The sequence below is a fragment of the Polypterus senegalus genome, chromosome 10, assembly GCF_016835505.1.
Source record: "Polypterus senegalus isolate Bchr_013 chromosome 10, ASM1683550v1, whole genome shotgun sequence".
NCBI classification, from domain to species: Eukaryota; Metazoa; Chordata; class Cladistia; order Polypteriformes; family Polypteridae; genus Polypterus; species Polypterus senegalus.
The window spans coordinates 138383962-138411341 of NC_053163.1; the positions used below are offsets into that span (position 1 = coordinate 138383962).

General features: G+C 37.2%; 1 protein-coding gene across 1 annotated transcript; it reads left to right on the plus strand.

The window, feature by feature from the left end:
* The first annotated feature begins 662 nt into the window (after nt 1-662).
* odf3l2b (outer dense fiber of sperm tails 3-like 2b) lies at nt 663-26527 on the plus strand. Its single transcript, XM_039764612.1, has 4 exons — nt 663-741; nt 1856-1966; nt 22450-22563; nt 26043-26527. The coding sequence occupies exons 1-4, from the start codon at nt 693-695 to the stop codon at nt 26525-26527; spliced, it is 759 nt and encodes a 252-aa protein (XP_039620546.1). The 5' UTR covers nt 663-692.
* The last annotated feature ends 853 nt before the right edge of the window (nt 26528-27380 follow it).

Below are 27380 nucleotides of genomic sequence, written 5' to 3' on the forward strand. Positions count from 1 at the left end.
TGGTAAGACATAACCTGTGTAGATGTAGTAATTGTATGCCTGGATGTCTCCAGGGCAACCTTACTTGTATCAGAGGTGCAATATTTCTAATTGAGGACCACAAAACGCATGGGAGTGGGTTGGAGGTGGGGGGAGGGAGTCAGTGGTATTTAGTCATAATGAAGATAAGGTTACATTAGACTCTTTGCTTCTGAAACAGTCCCAGTGGCAATTCAGTGATCAGGTGGCTGCCTAACTAGAGTGGACTTTTGGACAGCATACATCACTGCTGCAGAAAAAAGGACTTAAAGCCTGGCTCCTCCCTGGGATACTGCTGGACAAAATCAAATCAAAAATTCACAATTAGGAAACAAGCTGTTCAAAGTGATGTAGCAGCTGCTAAAGCCATCAGGAGTCCCGACTAGTGGAGGACACACACAAGTTTTGTGCAGAAGACTGAATACTAAGAAGGCCCAGACGTGAGGCATTGCTGCTGCCACACATACAGTATATTCAGCCCTGAAACTGCCACTGCCCACTGAAGTACTTAAATAACTTTTCCATAAAATATTTGCTGGGGAGCTGGAGTGGATATTTAATGCATTTGTAGCTACAATTCTCTTGGTTTCCATTATCTGCACTGATCATTCCTGAAGTTGAATCACATCATTTGGCAGGAGAAAGCTTCATTCGTGACAAGGATATCAAACAAGATGACAGATGCACAAAGAAAATACCCAGTAATTGCTGCCCGAGAAAGAGGTAAGGCTACTATACCAGAATGTTAACTTTTGTTTCATTTCCATATTTTATGTTTACATTTTTACATATGTAGCAGGCACAAATGCACTGTGATCTTACATTTCCAAAGACATGGGTTTAAGTCCTTGCACGAACGTATTAAGTCTGCACATTTTTATGAGTTTTTCTTGTTTACTCAGTTTTCCTTCCATTTCACAAAGGCATGCGATCTTGGATGACTAGTAATTTTTACACCGGTCCTGTATGAGTGAGTCTGGTTCTGTTAGTGAACATGATCTGCAAAGGACTGCCATGTACTCAATGCTAATGGGAAAGGTTTTGGCCTCCTAAAACACTTGACTTTACATGCCTTTATTTAGCTCATAGTTATCTAAATGAAAGCTAAGGTCAGTATCTTATCATCATAAGATATATGCACATTTTATACGAGTGAATCAATCATAAGTTATTCAAGTGATCACATACAGTATATAATAATAAGCACAGAACTTAGACCAGTTTATTTTTGGAAGGCTAGCCATTCACAAAAATTAGACAAACTTTGAAATATGACAGTTGTTCTTCATATTCTACAGGTACTGTATATAAAAACTTAAAACTCTGGATGCTAGAGGTCACATATCTTATATACTGTACAAATTGTATAATCCTTTTCTTTTGGTTAGCCTGAAACATTAATGTGCTAAAGTTCTCAATCCTGGAAATAGGCACTTTGCCCTCATCAGTTTGAAATTGGCTAGTGAGACTGTAGTGGAGACTAAACCAGCAACCTTTTAGCTTACAAACCAGAACTTTGTGCCAAGGTATTATTAGTACTATTATTCTTAACTGGGCACAGTCTGTTATATTCTTCCTTTGAGCTACTTGAGAATCAGTACTACAATATTCCTAAGAGTAAACATATTTCTTTAAAACACATCCATAATAGATTATAGTACTTGAAGACTCAAATTACAAATATAATACACTGCATCATAATATAAGGATCTAAAGTTTCTTCCTTTTATAAAAAATCAAAAAGAGGTACAGTATATGACAAATAATGTCAAAAGGTTCTGTACATTTTAGTGATTAAGAAGAAAATATTTGAATATTGCCCTTCTTTTGTCACTAGGGCCTGGACCAGGTAGATACAGCTTACCCCCTACAATTGGAATTGTGGGTCATGACCTCACCAAGATTGCTGGACCAGCTTACACCTTTCATGGGCACGCAAGCAATTCAAGTAAGTCTCCACATACTGGGGAGAAGATAATTTTCATGTCAAAATCTATTTTTACTGTGGACATGTTTTTCTCTTTCTTATGGAGCTTTATTGAACCACTTTAAACCAAATACACAGTACATAATTGCATGTTTACAGTAGACAAATTCAAGTGAATGTAGGACATCTTCATGTCCAGACAATGCCTGACTGTACAAAAATCCAAAAATTATGTACTGCCTAATTCCACTTTCAATTGGGTTAAAAATGACCATTGGCAGGAGCTTCCTGCCAAAGATGTCAATGTCAACTTATTTATAGAGCACATTTAAAACAACATAATTAATGCTATAGACAAATATTAAAAAGTACAATGAACATAAATAAAATAAATAGAAAAAAAGTACGATAAAACAAAATACAGCCAGCAGTGAGTTAAAAAAAGAAAGAAGATTACTAAAAGTAGGGAAACCATCAGTATTAGTGAATGTCACTGAAAGCTAAAGAAAAGAAATGCACCATCAATTAAAGGTGACTCCTTAATGTAATGAGGTAAAGAAATCCACAGACAAGGTGTAGGAGTTGCAAAAGTCCTGCCCCCCACACCACCTAGATTTACACTTAATACAAGGGACCATAAGAGACAACTGACTGGTAGATCTAAGTTCTCTGGATGACTTGTGTAAAACAATCAATTCAGACAAATAGGCAGGAGCATACCCATGTAATGATTTAAAAGCTAGCAACAAAATTTTAAAGCCAATTCTGAAACTAACAGGCAGCCAGTTTAAAGAACCTAATATTGGAGAAACAGAATCAAACTTTCTTGGCTCAACCCAAAAATAAGCAACAGCATTCTGAACCAACTGCAACCTGTGGTATCAGGGATTTGCTGATCTCAGAATACAATGAGTTGCAGCTGTTAACCCAAGAAAAGATAATAGCATGAGTTGCTTTCTCAAGATCCCTAGGAGATAATAAAGGTTTGACCTTAGCTGAAAACGAAGCTGGAAAAGATGCCAGAGATGAAAGATGTAGCAAGGTTCAATAGCACAAAGCCTTTTAAAACATATACAAAGTATAAACACTGCAGTACTCATGAAGGTCGATCAGGGAGCTTTCATTATCTTGTTCTGTAAGAAGATATGACCTAATGCATACTTTCCTTCTTAATCAAATTCCAAAACTCATAAAAAATTATACAATCCTCTGTTAACATTTTCTTCTGAAATTTGGTTTGCAAATATTCTGATTACAGTATATGCAACTTGAATGATTTTTCAAAGTAAAAATGCACAGGAGTCTTATGTTTTCCCCTATTGCAGATATATGGTATTGATATGAAGTTCATCCATCCCGCTAAGTAGTCAGCAGGTTTTCAACAGCATTTTGAGTACAGGTCTTCTTAAGAAAAAACACATTTTCTTACTATTGCATATTAAATAAAGTCTATTGGTAGCCACTGATCATCACCTAGTTTTCTGCTGGATTTTCAATTGTGGCTAAGCTTGAGAACTATCTACAGTTGTGCTTGAAAGTTTGTGAACCCTTTAGAATTTTCTATATTGCTGCATTAATATAACCTAAAACATCATCAGATTTTCACTCAAGTCCTAAAAGTAGATAAAGAGAAACCAGTTAAGCAAATGAGACAAAAATATTATACTTGGTCACTTATTTATTAAGGAAGATGATCGAATATTACATATTTGTGAGTGGCAAAAGTATGTGAACCTTTGCTTTCAGTATCTGGTGTGTTTGATCATTCCTGCACACCGGCTTGGAGGAATTTTAGCCCATTCCTCCATACAGAACAGCTTCTACTCTGAGATGTTGGTGGGTTTCCTCACATTAACTGCTCGCTTCAGATCCTTCCACAACCTTTCGATTGGATTAAGGTCAGGACTTTGACTTGGCCAAACATTAACTTTATTCTTCTTTAACCATTCTTTGGTAGAATGACTTGTGTGCTTAGGGTCGTTGTCTTGCTGCATGACCCACCTTCTCTTGAGATTCAGTTCATGGACAGATGTCCTGACATTTTCCTATAGAATTCTCTGATATAATTCAGAATCCATTGTTCCATCAATGAAGGTAAGCCATCCTGGCCCAGATGCAGCGAAACAGGCCCAAACCATGATACTACCACTACCATGTTTCACAGATAGGATAAGGTTCTTATGCTAGTATGCAGTGTTTTCCTTTCTCCAAACATAACGCTTTTCATTTAAACCAAAAAGTTGTATTTTGATCTCATCCGTGCACAAAACATTCTTCCAATAGCCTTCTGGTTTGTTCACACGATCTTTAGCAAACTGCAGACGAGCAGCAATGTTTTTTTTGGAGAGCAGTGGCTTTGTCCTTGCAACCCTGCCATGCACACCATTGTTGTTCAGTGTTCTCCTGATGGTGGACTCATGACCATGAACATTAGCCAATGTGAGAGAGGTCTTCAGTTGCTTAAAAGTTACCCTGGGGTCCTTTGTGACCTCATCTATTACACGCCTTGCTCTTGGAGTGATCTTTGTTGGTCGACCACTCCTGGGGAGGATAACAATGGTCTTGAATTTCCTCCATTTATACACAATCTGTCTGACTGTGGATTGGTGGAGTCCAAACTCTTTAGAGATGGTTTGGTAACCTTTTCCAGCCTGATGAGCATCAACAGCTCTTTTTCTGAGGTCCTCAGAAATCTCCTTTGTTCATGCCATGATACACTTCCACAAACACGTGTTGTGAAGAGCAGACTTTGACAGATCCCTGTTCTTTAAATAACACAGGGTGCCCAATCACACCTGATTGTCATCCCATTGATTGAAAACACCCGACTCGAATTTCATCTTCAAACTAACTGCTAATCCTAGAGGTTCACATACTTTTGCCACTCACAAATATGTAATATTCGATCATTTTGCTCAATAAATAAATGACCAAGTATGATATTTTGGTCTCATTTGTTTAACTGGTTTCTCTTTATCTACTTTTAGGACTTGAGTGAAAATCTGATGATGTTTTAGGTCATATTTATGCAGAAATATAGAAAATTCTAAAGGGTTCACAAACTTTCAAGCACAACTATAGGTGCTCAAGACCCCATTACAATTCCTACACATCATCAGGCCCAAGTAAAGTAGGCTGAGGTTTAGAGATTTCTGATATATAATCTAAATGGTACAGAGACTGATGCTTTTCCTTTAACTGATCAATCCATAATATGCAAAAGTTTTTTGGGAGCAGCCAAAAGAAGAAGAAGAAGAATTAACTGCATTTGGTGTAGGTCAAGAACATGTGCCTGAATAATGTCTTATGTTGTGTTTCCATTTATTTAGATTATTAAACTTCATAATCTGATAACCTAATAAGAAAATTGGTACCATACTGGGACCCAAATAAAGGTTTATTACCATAATGGCAGAAGAGCCATATATAAGTCAATAACAATGGCCATATAACAGAAAAGAGTAAACATTATTCTTTCCATTGAAGCATATTTCTCACATGAATATTACTACAGCAGAAAAGTGGAAACCAAATATATTCATAATAAAACATTAATTAACATTAAAAACAAGGAATGGATTCCTAAAGTGTATCATTGCCAGTGTACATGATTAGTGGGGATTTAGTAAAGCTGAGAGAAAGAAATAAATTCTTCTTTACTGAAACCTAGCATACTATCTATATTATTTATAATGTCTTTGTTTTATGGAATGTGTGTGTTCACATAAAGACGATGACTAGCATACAGTAATTATGTATGAAATGTCTTTTCTGAACTTTGCCCGGACACAGACAGGCGGACATGTTGTCTTAAAACCACCACACGTTTATTAAACACAATATTTTACAATAAAGGTCACAAAGACCCAGTCCAATGGTCACACAGACCTTAATCACGTGCACAAAACCCCCAAATCACACACAAAGTCCTGGCCACAATGCCTTTCTTCGGGCCGCCTCCACTCTCTCCTGCCTCGTCCTTCTTCCACCCGACTCTAGCCTCGAATGAATGGAGACGGCCCCTTTTATAGAGGACCCGGATGAGCCCCAGGTGTTCCCGGCATTCGTCCGTTGGCCACGCCCCAGCGTGGCGGAAGTGCCGGCTGTCCTCCTGGCTGCTCTCCGGGCGCCGTCAAATCTTCCCCCCAGCACTTCCTGGTGTGGCGGAAGTGCTGAGGCAACAAGTCTCCAAGACATCGGGCCACCTCCTGGCGGTGACCACGGGCCCCTACAGGGAAAGGCTTCCATGCCCTTGCCCCGTGGCCCCCAAAGCAACCCGGAAGGCAAACCCCACGTGATCCAGGCAGGGCTCTGACCCTCTTCCGGTCCCTCCTGGCGTCCCGGCCGGGTCATGGCCCCTGGCATCCCTGACACTTTATGTTAGTATGGGTCTATGAGTGGGTTTAATGGGTGGATGTGTTTGCATTATATGATGTGGGAAGTGTGGTTTTATTAAACTAAAGTGTTTTGCAATGAGGCACCATACTGGAGAGACTTTCCAATTTCATTGTATCTAAATAGAGTGACAATAAAGCCATTCTTACTCTCTTCTTATTCTTTATTACAGTTGTGGCACGAGGATATGATGATTTTTGAAAGGATAACTTGACTCATGGTGCCAGACAGTAATAAAATAGTCAAAAAAATAATTAAGTACTTCAGTTTATTTACATTGTTTTAAATAACATGTGTTTAAATAAGGTTTTCTTTATGAGTAACAATAACAGTACATTCTCCTAAACAAGTTTGCAAATTGTTCAGTATATTCTGGTTTGCATTTGACAATTCACTGCATTGAGTAAAAACGTTTAGCCATGCAGTTAAATTACTCCTAAAAAAATTTTGCACTGTTTGTATTTTATACAGGTATAGTGTAAATTTTGGTTTGGTTTGAAATGTTTAATGCTTCCAACTGATATATTGCACTGAATGCTGTAGGCTCCATTCTAAAGCCTGTCTATTTGTGGGATAGGATAAATCCTAAATAAGAATTTGCAAACTTGTTCTATCTGTAATGTTAATGTAATGTAATGACTGACATCATGCCAAATGCAGATGGCTCTGCTCTATGGCCTTTCTCATCCTATTTGTTATTTGCTGGTGTTCTCAAAGGTCCAACAAAAATATCCATCACATTTTGAGTAGACTGAAATGTATGCAGCATTTCAAACAAACACTAAGATCCCTTAATCCTAGTAGTTTTTCAGTGTCATTTCCAATAAAAAACTAAATAATTTCCAATCTGATCTACAATAAGAAGAGGGAAGAAGCATCAGTTAGCAAGCCTGAACCTCCTGAATGAGGCAAAAGTTGACAGTTATAAGCTCCTGGACCACATCATAGATGTCTAACCCTGGAACACCAACACCCCACAGAGTTACATGCTGATCCCTCTGTTTTACTGCATTTTCACTTATGACTGTGTGGCTAAGTACATCTACAACACTATCCTCTAGTTTTCTGGCAACAGCAACGTCATTTGTCTAATCAACAGAGTCAATGAGACGATATAAAGAGGAGGTCAAACTCATAGCAGAATGGTGCCTAGACAATAACCTCACCATCAGCATTACCAAAACTAAGGAGATGATCATGGACTTCCATAAGCAGAAGAAAAAAATATCCCCATTTATATCAGAGAAGATGTTGTGCAGTGGTCAATAGCTTTAGGTTCCCGTCACTGGTTCTTTAATTTTGCCTTATATAATTTCTTGTATTAGGAATTTGTTAGTTTTCTCATACCAATTGGGGTCAGAGCACAGTGTCAGCCATTGTACAGAGCCCCTGGAGCAATTGAATGAGGATCTCTTATGGCAGTGACAGGGATTCGAACTGGCAACCTTCGGGATAACAGCACAGATCCTTAGCCTCTGAGCCACCACTCTGGACTTAAATGGCAATGTTACACTGAACCTATGCTGAAGAAGGTTCACCACTGTACACTGAACCTATGCTGATGAAGGTTCACCACTGTCTCTACTTCCTCAGTAATCTGTCTGTCACCTACAACCTTGAGCAGCTTCTACAGATGTGCTATTGACCCCATCCTTGGTATGGCAGCTGCTCAGCTTAGGACCACAGAGCTCACCAGCATTTAGTGAAAACAGCACAGCAGATCAAAGGCACACAACTCCCTGTGATCCATGACATCTACACCACTTTACATCTACAGCAACACAATCAGAGATTCCTAACACCACTTCTGAGCACTCATGTTATTGCCATAATTTCCTCAGATGATGTTTCTAGCCAGGGCTTGAATGTTGAATCAGTTCAGTTACTAAGTGACTATAGTCTGGAGGATTGTAGTTGGTAAGCACTTCAGTGGAGAAAGGATTAAAAAAATAGAAGGTGAGAGTTAAAAAAGAAAAATAGAAAAGAAAAAAAAAAAAGAAGTTGACCAACCACTCAGTCTAACAGACAATAGGGTTACAGCTTTGTTTATTGTGCTTATTTTCTTCATCTTGTGTCTTCATTATTCTATATCCTTCTGTTATTACTATTTTGTTAAATTAACCCATTATTGTATACTTCATTCTACTTAACATATGAATTTGGGGAAAACCTGAGAAGTGCACCATAATATTGACAACAATTTGATATATCATCAAATCATTTATATTGCCTATAAAATGTAATCAACCTCTTAAAATAAGTATGCTTATTGACACTGATCAAGAGAAAAAAGCCTCTTTAATGTCAAAGTGAAAACAAATTTTCTGCAAACTGCTGCTGGGCAGGCTGTGTGATGAAGTGGCTAAGGCTTTGCACATTAAAGCCTTAGGTTATGGGGTCAAATCCTGCTACTGACACTGTGTGACCATGAGCAGGTCACTTCATCTGTTGGCTCCAAATGGAAAAACAAAAGAAATGTAAACAATTGTATCTTATATGTTGTAAATTGCCTGAGATAAAGGTGACAGCCAAATAAGTAAACGTGATTAACTACAAATATAAAACACAAAATATTTAATCACTTAAGTATTCAGTGCCTTTTTATATGACACACCTAAATCGTTATGGGTGCTGCAAATTTCTTTTAGAAGTCTCATACAGTAATTAGTTAAATGGAGATCTCCTATCTGCAGTCAAGGGATTTCACTTGCTTGTAGTGTAGATGCCCTAGTTTCTGGAAGGTCCAACTTGTGGCAAGTCAGTATTGTGGTCTAACACGGGGTGGGCAAAGTCGATCCTGGAGGGCTGCAGTGGATGCAGGTTCTTGTTTCAACCCAATTGCTTGATAAGAAGCACTTATTGCTCAAGTTAACACTTCTGCTTCATTTTAATTGTCTCGCTCATTAAGATTTGTAACACCTACTGCTTATTTTAGTTTTAAATAGCTGTATTCTTGGTTTTTAATTGCTCTTTATTAGCAATAAGATGCAAATGACAAAAGAAACCAGCAGTTCCCCATTTAGCTTGTTTCCATTTACAACTGTGTGTATTTATCATGCACCAATTGGTTTAATTAAATACTTGGAAGGAAGTGAAGAGAAAAAAGTGAAGGACTGAGAATTACTCATCCATTTAAGGCCACAAATCATGTAGTTGAAATCCTTAGAAAGGAAAAAAAAAATCCAGGATATGAGAAAGACATAACAGAGTTAAAGAACTAACTAAGCAATTCAATTAAATTATTGGCAATGATCATTTTCTAATTAAGCAACTGGGTTGGAACAAAAACCTGCAGCCACTGCAGCTCTCCAGGACTGATTTTGCCTACCCCTGGTCTAACATATACAATGCATAAAAAAGAACACTCTAAGCAACTCTGTGAAAATGTGATTGAAAAACAAAAATCAGGGGACGAAGACAAAATATTTTTGCCACTGAATTTCCCTTGAAGACTAGTGCAAGAGGCCTCTAACATACCTATGAACTTTGAAGGAGTTACAAGCTGTTGTGCAAAAGATTGGAGGGACTGTGTAGACAACAATTGTTGCACAGCTTTATTGGAGACTGTGCAAGGAGAAAGTCATTGTTAAAAAAATGCATATGACATCTTGGTTAGAATTTGCTACACGGAGCACTCTGACATCCCCTGAAAGAAGGTTCTATGGTTGTACGAGACCAAAACTGAGCCTTTTGACCTTCAGACCAAATTACATGTTTGGCATAAGCCAAACACTACACATTATCAAAAAGAAACAATCACCTCCATGAAGCAGCACCATACTGAATAGGAATGCTGCTCTGCAGGAGGCTCCAGAAGGCTTGTGGGGGTAAAATGAATACAGCAAAATAAAGGAAAATCTTGGATGCACTCAGCAAGACACCTGCACCCTGGAAGATTTGTTTTCCATTGTGACAATGACCCCAAGAATTAAGCCTAAGCTACACAGGAATGGCTTCAAAACAATAATGTTAATATTCTGGGGTGGCTGAGTCAAAGTCCAGACCTCAGTGCAATTTAGAATTTGTGATTAACTTGAAAAAGGCTGTTCATTCACCATCCCCATGCAGCCAGACTGAGTCTGAGCAGTTTTGCAAAGAAGACGTGGTAAAATGGCCATGTTAAGGTGTGCAATGCTGATAATGACCTGTGCACACAGAGTCAAGGCTGTCAAGGCGCATGTACTAAATAATGACTTGAAGTATGTGAATACATATGTGATTGATTAACCATCCATTTTTTAAACCCACTTTATCCTGAGCAGGGTTGCGGGGAAGCTGGAGTCTATCCCAGCAGGCATTAGGTGCAAGGCAAGAAAAAATCCTGGACGGGGAGCCAGTCCATCGCAGGGTGAACACACACATACACATACACACACACACAGCAGAGTCAATTCAAGATCACCAATCCACCTAACTTGCATATCTTTGGACTGTGGGCGGAAACCAGCACACCAGAGCTGATATGGAGAGAACATGCAAACTCCATGCAGGAAGGACATGGGAAAGTGAACCCTGGCCTTATTCTTGCAAGGCAACAGTGCTGCCACTGCACCACTGTGCCATCCTGTGATCAACTATTTTGTGCTTTATCTTTGTATTTAATTTAGACCACTTTGCTGAGGTCTGTTTTCACTTTGACACTAAAGGGTGTTTTCTGCTGATCAGTGTTAAAAAAGCCAAATTAAATCCAATGTAATTCAGTGTTGTATAATGATAAAATGTAAAAACTTTCAAGGCACCTGTAACTATGGTAATCGTAATAAAGAGTATATATATATATATATATATATATATATATATATATATATATATATATATATATATATATATATATATATATATATATATATAATAAAAGTCAATGTATGTGTGTATGTATGTTCCAGCATTACTTCCAAACGGCTGGAGCGATTTTCATGAAATTTGGAAAACAAGTTTTTCATTGGTCAACTAAAAATACTGTAGGGTGAACCCTAACCTGATCTTCCAGTCTTGTATGCATGTTATCATCCAGTTGATACTCAGCACGACCACCAGAGGGCAAATTGGAGGTGACTGCCAGCATTCCTTATGTTTGAGCTCCACTGTGCCCCTGTTGCTTTTGAAATTAAACAGAGTTGGCCGGTTCTGAGTATTAACTGGATGATAACATACATACAAGACAAGCACATTAGTGAGTCTTCATTGTTTGTTAATTTATTTTTAAAGTTGTGGGTTTTTCTATTTATATTCTTCTCAAACAATAAAAAAAACAATTTATTTTCCTCCCGGGCAACACTGGGTACTTCAGCTAGTCTTCTATAAATCCACCATTTAAAACATCCTGACTGGAAGTATTACTGTCTGGTTTGGGAAGAGTACACAGCAGGACCGCAGTGTTCTGCAGAGAGTTGTGCAGTCAGCTGAATGTTGGGTGGGCACACTCAAACATCCAGCACATCTACAACAAGTGATGTCGTACCAGAGCAAAGATTATCTGTGACACCAGCCATCCCAACAATAGCCTCCATTCTGGTAAATGCTACTGTTGCCTAGTCCAGTCCAGAGAGACTTTTTTTTTTTTAATACAGTCCTTCCGCACCTACTAAATAAGGCGTGCCTAGAATTACATGATGCCCTATTGTAATAACAAATTACTTGATGTAAGAAGGTTAAGTTTGTTATTATTTATCACATATTTATTATTCTATTAAAGATTTTTGATATTTCTAAAGTAATGTTTCATTGTTCCTTTTAAATTTTTCTTAAAGGCATAGTGGTTGGAACTGAACAACTAAGCATTTCGCTACATATTGTGCTGTATGTATAATTAATATGTCATTCATTTTCTAAACCGCTTTGCCCAAAACAGGGTTGTGGAGGGTGCTGGAGCCTACCCAGCTACCCTGGACAGCATGCCACTCCATCGTAGGGAGTACACACACACACACACACACTGGCTAATTTAGTATTACCAATCGACCTAACGTGGATGTCTTTGCATTGTGGAAAGAATCCAGCACACCGGAGCGGACATGGAGAGAACATGCAAACTCCATGCAGGAAGGACATGGGAAAGTGAACCCCAGCCTCCTTGTTGCAAGGCAACAGCGCTGCCACCCTGTGATCAACTATTTTGTGTTTTATATTTGTAATTAATTTAGACCACTTTGCAGAGGTCTGTTTTCACTTTGACACTAAAGGGTCTTTTCTGCTGATCAGTTTAAAAAAAAACAAATTAAATCCATTGTGATTCAGTGTTGTATAATGACAAAATGTAAAAACTTACAAGGTACTTGTAACTATGGTAAAAGTAATAAATAGTCTATAAAAATCTTCTATAAATCCACCATTTAAAGCACCCTGACTGGAAATATTACTGTCTGGTTCAGGAAGAGCACACAGCAGGACCAGAGTGTTCTGCAGAGAGTTGTGCAGTCAGCTGAATGTTTCACAGGATGGGCACACTCAAACATCCAACACATCAACAACAAGTGATGGCGTACCAGAGCAAAGATTATCTGTGACACCAGCCATCCCAACAATAGCCTCCATTCTGGTAAATGCTACTGTTGCCTAGTCCAGTCCAGAGAGACTTTTTTTTTTTTTAATACAGTCCATCCGCACCTTGAAAAGGAGAGTCTAGAAATACATGATGCCCTATTGTTCATAACTTAAATTACTTGATGTAAAAAGGTTTAGTTTATGTTATTATTTATCTCATATTTATTATTCTATTAAAGATTTTTGATATTTATAAAGTCATGTTTTATTTTTCCTTTTATATTGTTCTTAAAGGCATAGTCGTTGGACTTGAACAACTAAGCATTTCACTACATATCGTGCTGTATGAATAACTAGCATGTCAGTCATTTTCCAAAAACAGGGTCGTGGAGGGTGCTGGAACCTATCCCAGCTACCATAGGGAGCAAGGCAAGAACAAACCCATAACAGGATGCCAGTCTATTGCAGGGAGTACACACACACACACTGGGCCAATTTAGTATTGCCAGTCTACCTAACTTGCATGTCTTTGGACTGTAGGATGAAACCCAAGTAGACACAGGGAGAACATGCAAACTCCAAGCAAGGAGAACCCGGGACCCTGCTATCCATACTGCTAGGCTGCAGCTCTACCACTGCGACATAATTTAATAAAATCCAATTAAATTTGATTTGTCAAATGCGGTAAACTTCAATCGTTAATATAAAGGATTAATGTTGGACTTTAAAAACACAAAGAGAAAGTTGTCTCCAATGTTTGTAACATGACTCGGATGGAAGTCCAGAGGCAGGTGCTCAATAGTTTAAAAAAGGCTAATTTTATAGCGCATGTCCTTAACTCAATTACATTTTTAAGCTTCTGTTCAAGCTGACAATTGGAGAAGTAACAATGCACCACATGGGATGCAAATACTAACGCATATAATTTTTTAACATTTTATTTTCATATTGAGAGTTTTTTTATTTTGCGTTTTGAGGAAAAAAAATGTCACTTTGGTCAAAATAAGACATAATGCGTGAGTGAACACTAAACAATATTTGAAATCAGCAGAAGAAGATTCTTGAATACTCACTCTTCGGATACGTCAAACAAGCTCGAAGAAGATTCAGCGACGCACTTCGCCTCAGACTCCCGTCTTTTAGACTGCAGTGCACAGCTCCATCTTGGGGGCGGGGAAAAGTTTCGCGCGCGTCTCTCAGGCGGACCTTCCCGCCTTCCCGCCTTCCCTTACGCCTGGCTCCTAACCGTTTTCCCGCTCGGTGTAGACAAGCGCCCGGCTTTTACACAACGTCGGTTATTTTTAAACTCTTGCTGCGAATTTTGGGGTTGGAGGGGGGATAAAGGCGTAGTCTGGTAAGGATTTTTCAAAAATGCTTGTTTAGCACCAAGTAACGAGAAATTATGTTTGACGTGAACTTGGTTGTAATGTAACGCCCATTATTCTTGTTGACACACACACACACATCTGCGCGAATAGCAGGAATGGACGATACCATCATTTTAAAAACTGATTGTGATATAAGCGCTTTATGCATCGTAATTTACGATCTTTCTTGTTCTTGCCTCCCAACTTCAGTCCCATCATTCAAAAAAAATAACCCTTTTGAACAATTTCAATTTGGGTTTCCTCGTATACACAGCACAGAAATTGTCCTGGTCAGAATCACAAATGATTTTCTCTGGGCAGCTGACATGGGACTTATCAATTATTATCAATTCTTGTACTTGTTGACCTCAGCTCTGCATTTGACACCATATTTCATCTGATAATTTTGAAATGACTAGCTAGTTTTGGAATCCGTGGCTTTGTTCTCCAGTGGTTTTCTTCCTACCTCACTGATAGGGCTTTAAATTTGAGAATGCAGTCGTTACTCAGGGAGTTCTGTAGGGTTCTGTTTTGGGGCTGCTTCTTTTTCTCATGTATATCTTCCCAAAAGGTAATATCTTTTGGCACCATGGTATTAAATGTCATTGTTACGCTGATGACACACATATCTATCCACTAAATCCACTTCTGTTTTCCCGCCAGATTCTCTAATGGCATGTCTCCAAGACATAAAGTCAGGGATGATTCACAGTTATCTCCAATTAAACAGCAATAAAACTGAGGTGCTCCTCATTGGTTCTAAATCCACACTTGCAAAGGTTAACCATTCTTCTATTTTAATTCACAATATTAACACAAACTTCTCTTCCCAGGTTAAGAGTCTGGGCGTCATTCTTGACAGCACCCTCTCATTTTCTTATCATATAAGTAATGTTTCCCGGACTGCCTTCTTCCATTTCCGAAACATTTCTAGACTTCGTCCTGCACATTATTCTTTTTGTTTTTACTTTATTAATTTTGTTTAATTTCATTGTATTTCATTGTGACCTTGAGTGTTAAGAAAGGCGCCTATTAAATAAAATGTATTATTATTATTATTCCTATTCATCCTTTCCCACTTCTGTGTGGGGTCGAAGTGCTTGATCAGCCTTCTCCATACAACTCAGTTCTGCACCTCCTCCCCAGTTTATCCGCTTTTCTCAGTAGCTCTCCATGCCTGCTAACATCTATGAATCCTGATCATCCTTAAACCACAGATATTCTGTCTTCTTCCTATTTATCTTCAATCTTCTATCTTACAAAGCCATTCTCTGTTCTTTCAACTTCTTTTTCACTTACTCTTTTCTGGTGCTACACAACAAAATATCACCAGCAAAAAGCATGCACCTGGGGATTGGTCCTTCATCCCATCATTAAACACCTCAATAACCAGATCAAAGAAAAGAAGATCCCTGGTGCCAACCTACTCTAACTAGTATCTAACTTGTTTGTTACTGTACCTCAGAGCCAGTTCCAGCACTTGTACTGCCCAAGGAGAAGTTGTAAATGGTATCGTGCCAACCCCTTTGCTTTGAGAGGAATCATCATTGCCAAACCTGTACATTCAGACCTGGAGGCAGGACTGGGAACAGCAAAGCAGTTAAAATTCACAATCTAAGAATGTTTAGTTATAGGATAACAATATCTATTTACAAGGTTGTCTCAGTAAAATATGCCCTTGAGGGGTTCCATTTCAGAAAATAAGTAGAAATCGTGCTGTATTAGTAGTCTTTGTTTATTGCTTTTAATATTTCTGTAAAGAAAACACAGGAAGAAATACTTTAATTATTCCTAAAACTTTGGTTTATTTTCTACGGTAATCTATTTAATCCACCAGCTAAACATGTGCCTTTTGATGATGGGTATATTCTACATATAATAAGTAAATAAATAAATATATATATATATATATTATTTTTAACTAAAACATTGTCATAATATTAACATGTTATTGTGATTAGTAAAATAAATTGAAAACTTAATGCATAATGACAACATTCAGTGAAATTTAGAATATAATGATTATCCTTGAATAGGAAACTTTACCCACAATTCCTATTTACCTTATGCTCCTGTAGGCAAATAATGCAACCTATTGATCCAAAAAAACACACTACTGCTTTAGCGTGCCCAGAGTGAATCTCACAAATGGTAGTGAGCAACAGAGGACGATATTTGCTAAGTTTTAACACAAGTTTTAACATATGTCCATTTTGGAGACGATCATAGTTTGGGTTAAATTATATTTTAGCAATTCACTCAAGAGTTACAGTCCTGTTGCCTTTTTGATTGTTTAATTTTATTTCATCATGTGTGTCTCTTCTGTGCTACAGTTTGGGGATTATTATTATTGGCGTCATCATCGTTGTTGTTGTTGTTCATGTTGTGGTTGAACTGTGTAGGATGTCAGATGTTAAGACCGAACATCGCTAGTATGTGAAAATAATATAAAATATATAATAGGACATTCGCTTTGAGTTCGAGTGTTTGTAGGTCTGTATTATTTTAAAAAAATGTTGCATTGCCCAGGGTCATTTCTGACCAACAGATTGTGCAGAATATGCAGACATATGCAGAATATAGTGCAGACAGTGCAGGTGCTGCTGAGGTGCACAACATAAACATTTCTTTGTGTCCCGGCCCGGACTAATTTTTCTAAACAGAATAAAGATAGAAATCTCTACATAGGGCTGCAGTAATCTGCCCTGACCACTAAGAAAGCACCCTAAGAGCTTGACTAGACCACTTATGCCCAGAAATAGCCCTGCTATACCTCAACACTGATTTTAACCTAGGTCCTCATCCCTAATACAGAACATATCCTGGACAATCCTCATGTACGTATCTGGTACTATTTTCTCTGTCATGCACCTCCACACCTCTTGACATGGTACTCTATCATACACCTTCTCCAAATCAATAAACACCCTATGCCAACCTTTTTGTTCTTCTTAATGTTTCACTATGAGCTGTCTCAATGCAAAGACTGCATCAGTTGTTCCTCTCCCTGATATAAAACCAAGCTGCTCCTCCTCTATGGTGTTCTCTTCCCTAAGCCTTCTCTTTATAACCTTTTCTCAAATTTTCATTGTGTCTGACATCAGCTTTATCCCTCCATAGCTTCCACAATCCTGAATATCACTCTTATCCATTTAAATATGTACAATTACACTGTTCTTCCACTTCTCTGGCATTCTCTCCTGTTCATAGACATTTTGCTTTAGATCCCACAACACATCTACTCCCTTTTCTCCTAAACTGTTCCATAATTCTAATAGTATTTTATCCGGTCCTGTTGCATTTCCATTTTTCATCCTTTTCAGTGCCACCTTTACTTCCTCCCTCATTGTTCTTGGTACTAGCCCTTCATTTGAGACTCCATCTCCAAATATTACACTTGGATTTTCTTCATTCAACAGCTTTTCAAAGTTCCTCTTCCACACATTCTTGATCCTCTCATACTTACTCAAGACCACAGCTTGCTCATCTTTTATCTGCTTTATTCACATAAAATCATTTCCAGCCTTGTTCCTAGTCTTCGCTATTCTAAAATCATTCTCTTCCCCTCTTTTGTGTCTCCAATTTTTCATACACCTCCTCCAAAGCTCATGCCTTGGCTCCTGTCACTGCCTTTTTTGCTTCCTTGTTTTTTCTATCTATATATTTCTCTATCTTCCTACCTCTCTGATTGGTACCATGTCTTTCTTTGTCTCCTTATGCCATTTTAATGGACCCTGGACTGTCAACAACAAATGATTTGAAAACCATTAAAAAAAAATATATATATATATATATATATATATATATATATATATATATATATATATATATATATATATATATATATATATATATATATATATACTGTATATTATCAAACCTACTTAACCTGATTTTACTTGGAGTCTATCACAACTGCCTACATTTGGCACAAATTGACCAGCATTAGACAGGACTTCAGGACATCTCAGAGGCATAACTATGGACAACCCACAATCATCCGTACTGGCCTTTTCTTTTTACAAATTGCACATACAGAGTTGATACTAATGAATATAAGAGGCCTGTAATGGTTTTGTGTTTAGTGTTGATATCTTTGGAGGAATACCTGGGAGTAAAAAAATACACAAACAAATACTTGTGTTATGAAATTTGACAATAAAAATATAAAGGCAACATGACAAGTGAATATATATAAATAAATGTGTAATGAAATATGTTTTTTGTTGCTTTATGTATTTATATAACTATTTTAATAAATTTTTTTCAGTAAACATTGCATATAACACGAAATATGCTATGAAATGAAAACTGTCATTTTCACCCATCAAAGTTAAGAGGGTTGGCTGTGTTTTAATCACGGTGAATTGTTGATAGTTTGGAAGTTAATGTTTAGTTATCATAGGCTAAATTTGAAGGAGACACTTCAGATGTAGACTCCTGATAATGAATTCAGACTTTCTTGAATTAAAGTAGTAATTCTGGACAACTTTTTTCTTTCACTCGTCTGCCTCACGCACACACAGTCACAGCTTTGAGCATGTGCTTCACTGACGATTCACCAATCAAAGCACAGTACTCACGAAAGCCAGCCCTCTTAACTTTTACAGGTGAAAATTACAATTTTCATTTCATTGTGCATTTCATGTTGTGCTCCGTGCAAATGAAATAAAAAAATTAAGAAATAATCAAATTTGTAAAGGAATAGCCAACAAAAACCATATTTCATAAAACATTTAATTTTTTTATGCCTACATATCATTTTATTTTTTTAGTTATTGTCACATTTCAAAATACATTTATTTATTTTCATGTTTATGGACCTATTTAAATTTGTTCAAAATATTTCTCCATAGGTGGTACTTGGTTAAAGATTTTGTCTCACAGCTACAGAAATTACAGCGCTTTAGCTTCATTATCTGTTTTAAAATGCTCACTATGTGTGTGTGGGTTTTCCCCAGGCATTCCATTTTACTCCTACATCCCACCGTGCTGGTTATTTTACATAATATCCGCATCCAATATCTATCATAAGCCTACATCTGGGTGCTATTTCTAGTTGTTTCTTCTACACATAATACAAGACAGCCTTGTACTGTATATTGATTGATAAAATGAATGATATGATCCATCCATTTTATAACCAGATTATCGTGTTCAGGGCTTTATACAGCTTGTATCTATTCTGACAGAAAAGTAGGCATCAACTCTGAACAGGACAAAAACCTACAATGCCAGTCTATCACAGGAATTGACAAGGGGCTAGTGGTTAAAGTCACTAATGACATAGTGTATTAACACATTAATACAGATCTGCTTTGTTAATACCTTTAAGAAATCTGAAGCTCTGTATTAGGTTTCCAAAAAACCTGCCTTTTCAAAGACTGGACATTTTAGATCTGTTATCCTATAAGAGGCCAGACATTTAAGTTTAATATCAAAGGAATAGACTCTAAATTACATGACTGCTCAATCAGTCCTTGTTTCCATTTGACCATAATCCTGAGAAAGTCATTTATCCTACTTATGTACTGAATGTATATATGTACATGTAAATAATATAATGAAGTTTGTGTTGTGGAGATGTATAAATAAATAAATAAAGATTTATTATATGATATAAAAGGCCCAAACGTTGTTTCCCACTTACCTTCTTACAGCATACTGTTAAAAATGATGGTGATGGTGTAAAAAAAATATTTGCTTAAACGTAAGGAAAAAATGATAGGGCACCCGGTGCCCTGTGCACATAGATTTGACCTTCCTAGGAAAAACTGACTCAACTTGACAGACCAAAATGATGACACACTGGTTTACTGCAAGATAATCTGATATATACTAACACCACACACACACTCATTAACACAAGTCTACTCTAGAGTTGCCAAGCAACCTAAGAGTATGGCTTTGGACAGTGGGAGGAAAAAGGCAACCCACCTATCTTGTTGCAATCTTGTATATTATCTTTGCAGACCACTTTTTGTGTACATACCTTAGAAAACATGCTTCCTTATTTGATCTTGGTGATTCGAAGTTACATCCCTGATGAAGCCAGTAGTCTTACATTATGGTACACAAAGTTTTACAAATGTGAGATGACTGCTCAGTTGATCACATTTGTTATCTATCTATCTAATAGATAGGAACACAAACACATGGAAAACATTCAAACTGCCTTGCATAAAAGAAAAAAATTATAACACTGTATGAAAGCCAAAAGTATTCTGTGCCCATTGCTTTCACAACAGAAGTTGGTTCTTAAGACCCTAAACCATAAAAAGGGGCTTAAAAATTGAAGGATGGATAAATAAGATCCCCCATTCTATAGGACTGATCAGTAATAGTCTTAGAGAAGTGCAGCGACTATAAGTTTGCCTCCAACCCGTATAGAACAAATTCCTATAATGTCAAGTCAAGTTGGGGAGCATGCACTGGTACAATGCGTTACCGCACCCACCACACAACGATACAGCTTGGGATCCCGGTTGGCAACCCCCCAGGCAGACAGGCAGTCCAGTCCCATCCTCCGGAAATGACCCTCTATCTGCCGCAGCCAGCTGTTAAGTGGGCGACCCCTTGGCCTGGTCCAGCCACTCAGGTCCCCAACAATGAGGATCCTGCGAGCCGGATCACACTCGGAGAAACATGCCACACGGCTATAGTGCCGTAACTGATGCTCCCTCACAATGCAGGTAATGTGCCTCATTCAGGACTCCATGAATTCCTATAATGAATGAACCATTAAACCTACTTTTTTTCCTTCTTCCTTTAATCATTCTGCTGAAAAAAAAAAACAAACAAAAAACAATCCCATACGGTATGTATTTTCTGTACCTATTTTACTTTTCTAAAAAATAAGGGAGTTTTTTTTTTTTTACTGAAAAGGATAAGAAGCCTCCAGTTGTCTTTCTTTCTGATGTTTTTTTTTTCTCTAAATAATTTATTAAAACTAAAAGATACTTAATGATTAACACACAAGAAAATAACATCAAATTAGAAGGTTAACTATTCGGTACCATTTTACATACATGTCATTTATTACTTTTTCCAAAAAAGGAAACAAAAATAATCTTAAAATATATTAACAAACAAGCGAATACAAATTAAGTAAAAAAAAAGTTTAAACTTTTTAAAAGCTATCACATCAACAAGCTGCTTTCAGAATATCAAAGAGAAGTAAAATTATCATATAATAACTGTTATTATTTATAAGCCTGAAGACAGAGAGAGGTAACAGGCCACCTGATGAAATAAAAATGTTAGTTAACGAGGAGTATTGATTTCGAATTGAGGAGCTAGTGGAAGTTCCTGTACTTGGTGCCGCTGCAGTTAAAACCACCAGAGGGAGCCAGTGGCTAAAAATTTAACATTCTAGATTAGAACAGAGGAGCAATATAAGCAAATTTCCCTAATTCTTGGAGGTAGACACATTTTCTAATAATTACTAAGAACAAAACTATTCAGAAGATGGTGAGTCTTAAAATAATGAAGTAAATGAAAATCGCCTCCTACACCTTTAAAACAATTACTGTATCATAATAACTTCTCATTAATCATTTTTAACTTATTATTCCTTTTTTTATTACTATGCCGAGACATATTATGGGATGTATCAACACTTAAATCCCTGCTGCTTTTTAAATGTTTAGTACCAGGCAATGGAATAGGTGTCCTACTAACGGTCAATCTAGTATGAATTTTTTTTCATAATACATACAGTAAATGAATTCTTGTTTAATCATTAATGACATTGTTTTAGATTAACATGTTAAGCATATGAAGGACATATTTCTGTTTTAATGGCCAGTACCTTTTTACTACCACAAATGGCCAAGTGTCACAAAAGAAACAAATTGTTGTAAATGCACACCTAATTTATAGGCTGGATAAGTTGTGTGTATATTTATGTGTATCCATTATAACTTTTAATACCTTTTTGATATTTGTTTCAATTTTATATATATATATATATATATATATATATAGCTGTATGTTTGCTGCTCAGACTATTTTAAAGTTTAAACTAACATTTTAATGTTTAAATTTTAGATTTCAGTGTATCTATCATCCTGTCTCAATTTTTCCATTTCTAAATGTGTTTAGGTCAATGCAATGTCTAACTGGAGCCTAAACAAGCAATACAGGGCACAAGCCAAGAATCAACATTGATGGAACAATTTCCCATTGAAGAACTTGAAGTTAATGTTTGTTGTTTTTGTTTACTTCCTTCTTCTCTCAAAAAAAATAAACCTTCTTTAGTGTACTTTGTGGACTCAAGTCCAGGGCCACAATACTACATTGATGCAAAGATGACCCGCTTTGGGAGAGATGGCACGCCAGCTTTCACCATGTTAGGAAGAAGAAAAGACTCAAGTGAGTTTTCATTGCCTTTCCAAGTACCTGCTGAAATGGGCCTGTGGTCATTAGGGGTATGAAGCACTACCATATAGATATGTTTGCAAATGTAAATATTGTAAAATGTGCATTGGACTTGAAGTGCCAAATAGAGAAAAAAATAAATAAATAAATAAATAAGAGTATTAACTCTTCACCAGTGAATTGTAGTGTGACCTACACATTGGGAATGATTAAAAGAGGCAGTCAAGAATACTTAACACAGTACTTTTGTCAATCCTCTACACACTTTCCTAGACATAAATCAGTAATCTGCTTCCCTCTTTTCCTCTCAAGTGCTTAAAATCCTTTAAGTTTATACAGTGGTGTGAAAAACTATTAGCCCCCTTCCTGATTTCTTATTCTTTTGCATGTTTGTCACACAAAATGTTTCTGTTCATCAAACACATTTAACCATTAGTCAAATATAACACAAGTAAACACAAAATGCAGTTTTTAAATGATGGTTTTTATTATTTAGGGAGAAAAAATCCAAACCTACATGGCCCTGTGTGAAAAAGTAATTGCCCCCTGAACCTAATAACTGGTTGGACCACCCTTAGCAGCAATAACTGCAATCAAGTGTTTGCGATAACTTGCAATGAGTCTTTTACAGCGCTCTGGAGGAATTTTGGCCCACTCATCTTTGCAGAATTGTTGTAATTCAGCTTTATTTGAGGGTTTTCTAGCATGAACCACCTTTTTAAGGTCATGCCATAGCATCTCAATTGGATTCAGGTCAGGAATTTGACTAGGCCACTCCAAAGTCTTCATTTTGTTTTTCTTCAGCCATTCAGAGGTGGATTTGCTGGTGTGTTTTGGGTCATTGTCCTGTTGCAGCACCCAAGATCGCTGCAGCTTGAGTTGACGAACAGATGGCCGGACATTCTCCTTCAGGATTTTTTGGTAGACAGTAGAATTCATGGTTCCATCTATCACAGCATGCCTTCCAGGTCCTGAAGCAGCAAAACAACCCCAGACCATCACACTACCACCACCATATTTTACTGTTGGTATGATGTTCTTTTTCTGAAATGCTGTGTTCCTTTTACGCCAGATGTAACGGGACATTTGCCTTCCAAAAAGTTCAACTTTTGTATCATCAGTCCACAAGGTATTTTCCCAAAAGTCTTGGCAATCATTGAGATGTTTCTTAGCAAAATTGAGACGAGCCCTAATGTTCTTTTTGCTTAACAGTGGTTTGCGTCTTGGAAATCTGCCATGCAGGCCGTTTTTGCCCAGTCTCTTTCTTATGGTGGAGTCGTGAACACTGACCTTAATTGAGGCAAGTGAGGCCTGCAGTTCTTTAGACGTTGTCCTGGGGTCTTTTGTGACATCTCGGATGAGTCGTCTCTGCGCTCTTGGGGTAATTTTGGTCGGCCGGCCACTCCTGGGAAGGTTCTGTTCCATGTTTTTGCCATTTGTGGATAATGGCTCTCACTGTGGTTCGCTGGAGTCCCAAAGTTTTAGAAATGGCTTTATAACCTTTACCAGACTGATAGATCTCAATTACTTCTGTTCTCATTTGTTCCTGAATTTCTTTGGATCTTGGCATGATGTCTAGCTTTTGAGGTGCTTTTGGTCTACTTCTCTGTGTCAGGCAGCTCCTATTTAAGTGATTTCTTGATTGAAACAGGTGTGGCAGTAATCAGGCCTGGGGGTGGCTACGGAAATTGAACTCAGGTGTGATACACCACAGTTAGGTTATTTTTAACAAGGGGCAATTACTTTTCACACAGGGCCATGTAGGTTTGGATTTTTTCTCCTAAATAATAAAAACCATCATTTAAAAACTGCATTTTGTGTTTACTTGTGTTATATTTGACTAATGGTTAAATGTGTTTGATAATCAGAAACATTTTGTGTGACAAACATGCAAAAGAATAAGAAATCAGGAAGGGGGAAAATAGGATGGAAAATACAGTGGTGTGAAAAACTATCTACCCAAGTTGACGAGGCATCTCCTACTCCAGCCCAAGCTCAATCTTCTTTCGGCTGCTCCCATTAGGGGTTACCACAGCAGATTATCTTTTTCCATATCTTCCTGTCCTCTGCATCTTGCTCCAATACATCCACCACCTTCAAGTCCTCTCTCACTACATCCATAAACCTTCTCTTAGGCCCTCCTCTTTTCCTGTTGTCTGGCAGCTCCATCTCTACCATCCTTCTCCCAATAGACCTAGAATCTCTCCTCTGCACATGTTCAAACCAATGCAATCTCCCTCTATGATCTTCCAATGTTCTCATTTCTAATCCTGTCCATTCTTGTCACACAAGATACAAATCTTTACATCTTTAACTCTGCCACCTTCAGCTTTGTCTCCTGTTTTTTGGTCAGTGCCATTATCTCCAACCCATATAGCAAAGCTTTTCTCACTACCGTCCTGCAGACCTTCCCTTTCACTCTTGTCACAAATCACTCCTGACACTCTTCTCCACCCTGCCTGTACTCTCTGGTGCTAGAATATTTTTGTCTCCCTGTGGGCAGTTTGATCATCTACCATTTGACACATAGTGAAGCAAAACTGTTAAACTAAAGGATGGGATTTTTAGTTGAAATTTACATGGGCTAATTTTACGATTACTTAAAAGTCACTTAATTTAAAAATACCTTAAGTGTAAAAATGCACAGAAAAAATCTACAGTAATAACAGAATAGCTATCACTGTGGAAATATGTCAAATATTGTAGCCAACATTTTATGTTCCTTGCAGTTTCATCTTATACTAACCCACAAATCCCTACATTTCTTATCAGACACACACAAAAAAACCTTCTGTTCTCTCTCTCCGTTCAGATGCAGGACTGCAATACATATCAACAAGCATCATGTAGAATTGTATAGTCTTACCAATCATATCTGGCCACTTTGCACACCATCAGGTCTCAGTATCAGGCCAGACACGAGCCATTGCTTTTCCATCATTCTGAAATATCTGTTTTGTCAAACACCTGATATATAAGGCATGGAAACCCCAAAATCATCATATGACAGTAAGAGTTCCTTTTTGGTGCATATACTGTATGATACCAAAATCCCCTAATAATTGTAAGTTAAAAATGCTTAGAAAGTGCTGTGACACAGAAAAGATTCAACATCATTCTTCATAAAATCTAAATACCATGAGTGCAATGTAACGCTATTGATAAATATTAAATGTTGTTAAACTTAATGTATACTACTTAAACAGATAATTAATGTCATGGACATTATTTCTAATTAAAAAATGTCACAGAAGGTTTGAGATGTGTTAAAAAAAGTTTTTCACATTAAATTGTTGGGTGATTGTTTGTGCAAGTCATGCATTATTCTCTTAAGCCAAGAATTTGTTTATAAAGTAATTATATAATATCTGAATTGAAGCATTCTGTGCCAATGATTTTTAGCACATATTACTAATTACAGTTTTGTCAGCAATTTCCAGTGATTAACCCTAGTAAATCCCAGTACTTCACAGGTATATTGAAGACCCCTGGACCTGGAGATTATAGCCCAGAAGTTGCACCACCATTGAACAGACAAAGGCAACCTCCATCTTACACGATGGGATCCCGTACCAGGTATCGCACTGTGGATTCAGTACCAGCACCAAACAAGTATAGTCTGCCTAGCTTGCTAGGGTCCAGAGTGCCCATTAAGCCTTCCAGTGCCAGCTATACTCTTTCCGGACGTACTAAGGTGGGTAGCCCATCTGAAGACCTTTCAGGGACTCCAGGACCCGGGAGATACAATAGTACAGACCCAAGCATCTACCTACCAAGAAAGCCAGCATATTCAATGCTTGGACGTTACAATCTACCAACAGACTCCACCAGAAAACCTGGACCAGGCACACATAGCCCAGAAAAAGTGACTGCACACAAACCTAAGCCCCCTGCTTATTCACTAGGCATTCGACATTCTGAATATGTAACCCCACTCATCACAGATGTTTCAGAATAAAGAATAACACAGCTCTGCTGCACTAATCTTAAAATTACTCCTAAAGCCAGATTAACAGCATACAGATGTTGTGCAGTTAAAAAAATAAGAAGCCTGTAAATAGGCACTAAGCAACTCCAATGTTTTGTCTTGTTAATCAAATTATTTTTAATGAACAAGAATATAAACACATTTCTAGATAACTAAGCAATTTATTATGAAAGTAACATCATTAAAATCCAACTCTAAAGTTCTTCCAATAAAATACTTAAATTTTATTTCTGTGTGAGTTATTAATTCACTTTTTAAATGAAATACCATGGATTATTGTACTTCTACAAGGAAAAGTCTTTCACTATCAAAAGTATTTCTTTGTCTAAACTTCCGATTTAGGCCATAGCAGAAATTTTACCTTCACATGTAAACGTTTATGGTATTGTTTAACTTTGAATCCATCTGTAATTACTAATGATATTTTGAGGGATTTATTAGTTTCCTTGCTTAATTATTTTTTCATGTTCAAGTATGAAACCTAGTAGATATGTTCTTTCTTGCTTACAAAATTGCACTTCCATACATTGAAGACTTTAATTTATCTAGTCAGTTATAAACAACACTAATTACTACTAGTTAATGACAAAGCAAACAATCACTGAAGACCAAATCTGCTTTGAACAAACTAATTTATGAAGAGTCTTAAACACTGAAAAAAATTAAAGAGGTACCAAACAGAAAGTTCCATACAAGTGACATAAGCCCATCCATCTTGAGAAAATACAAATTGACCAATGCAGAAGAAAATTCTTGTGTTATAATAATGCTTATAAATATTAAATGCTAAATGAAAATATGTTTTTCATTTTATATACAAACA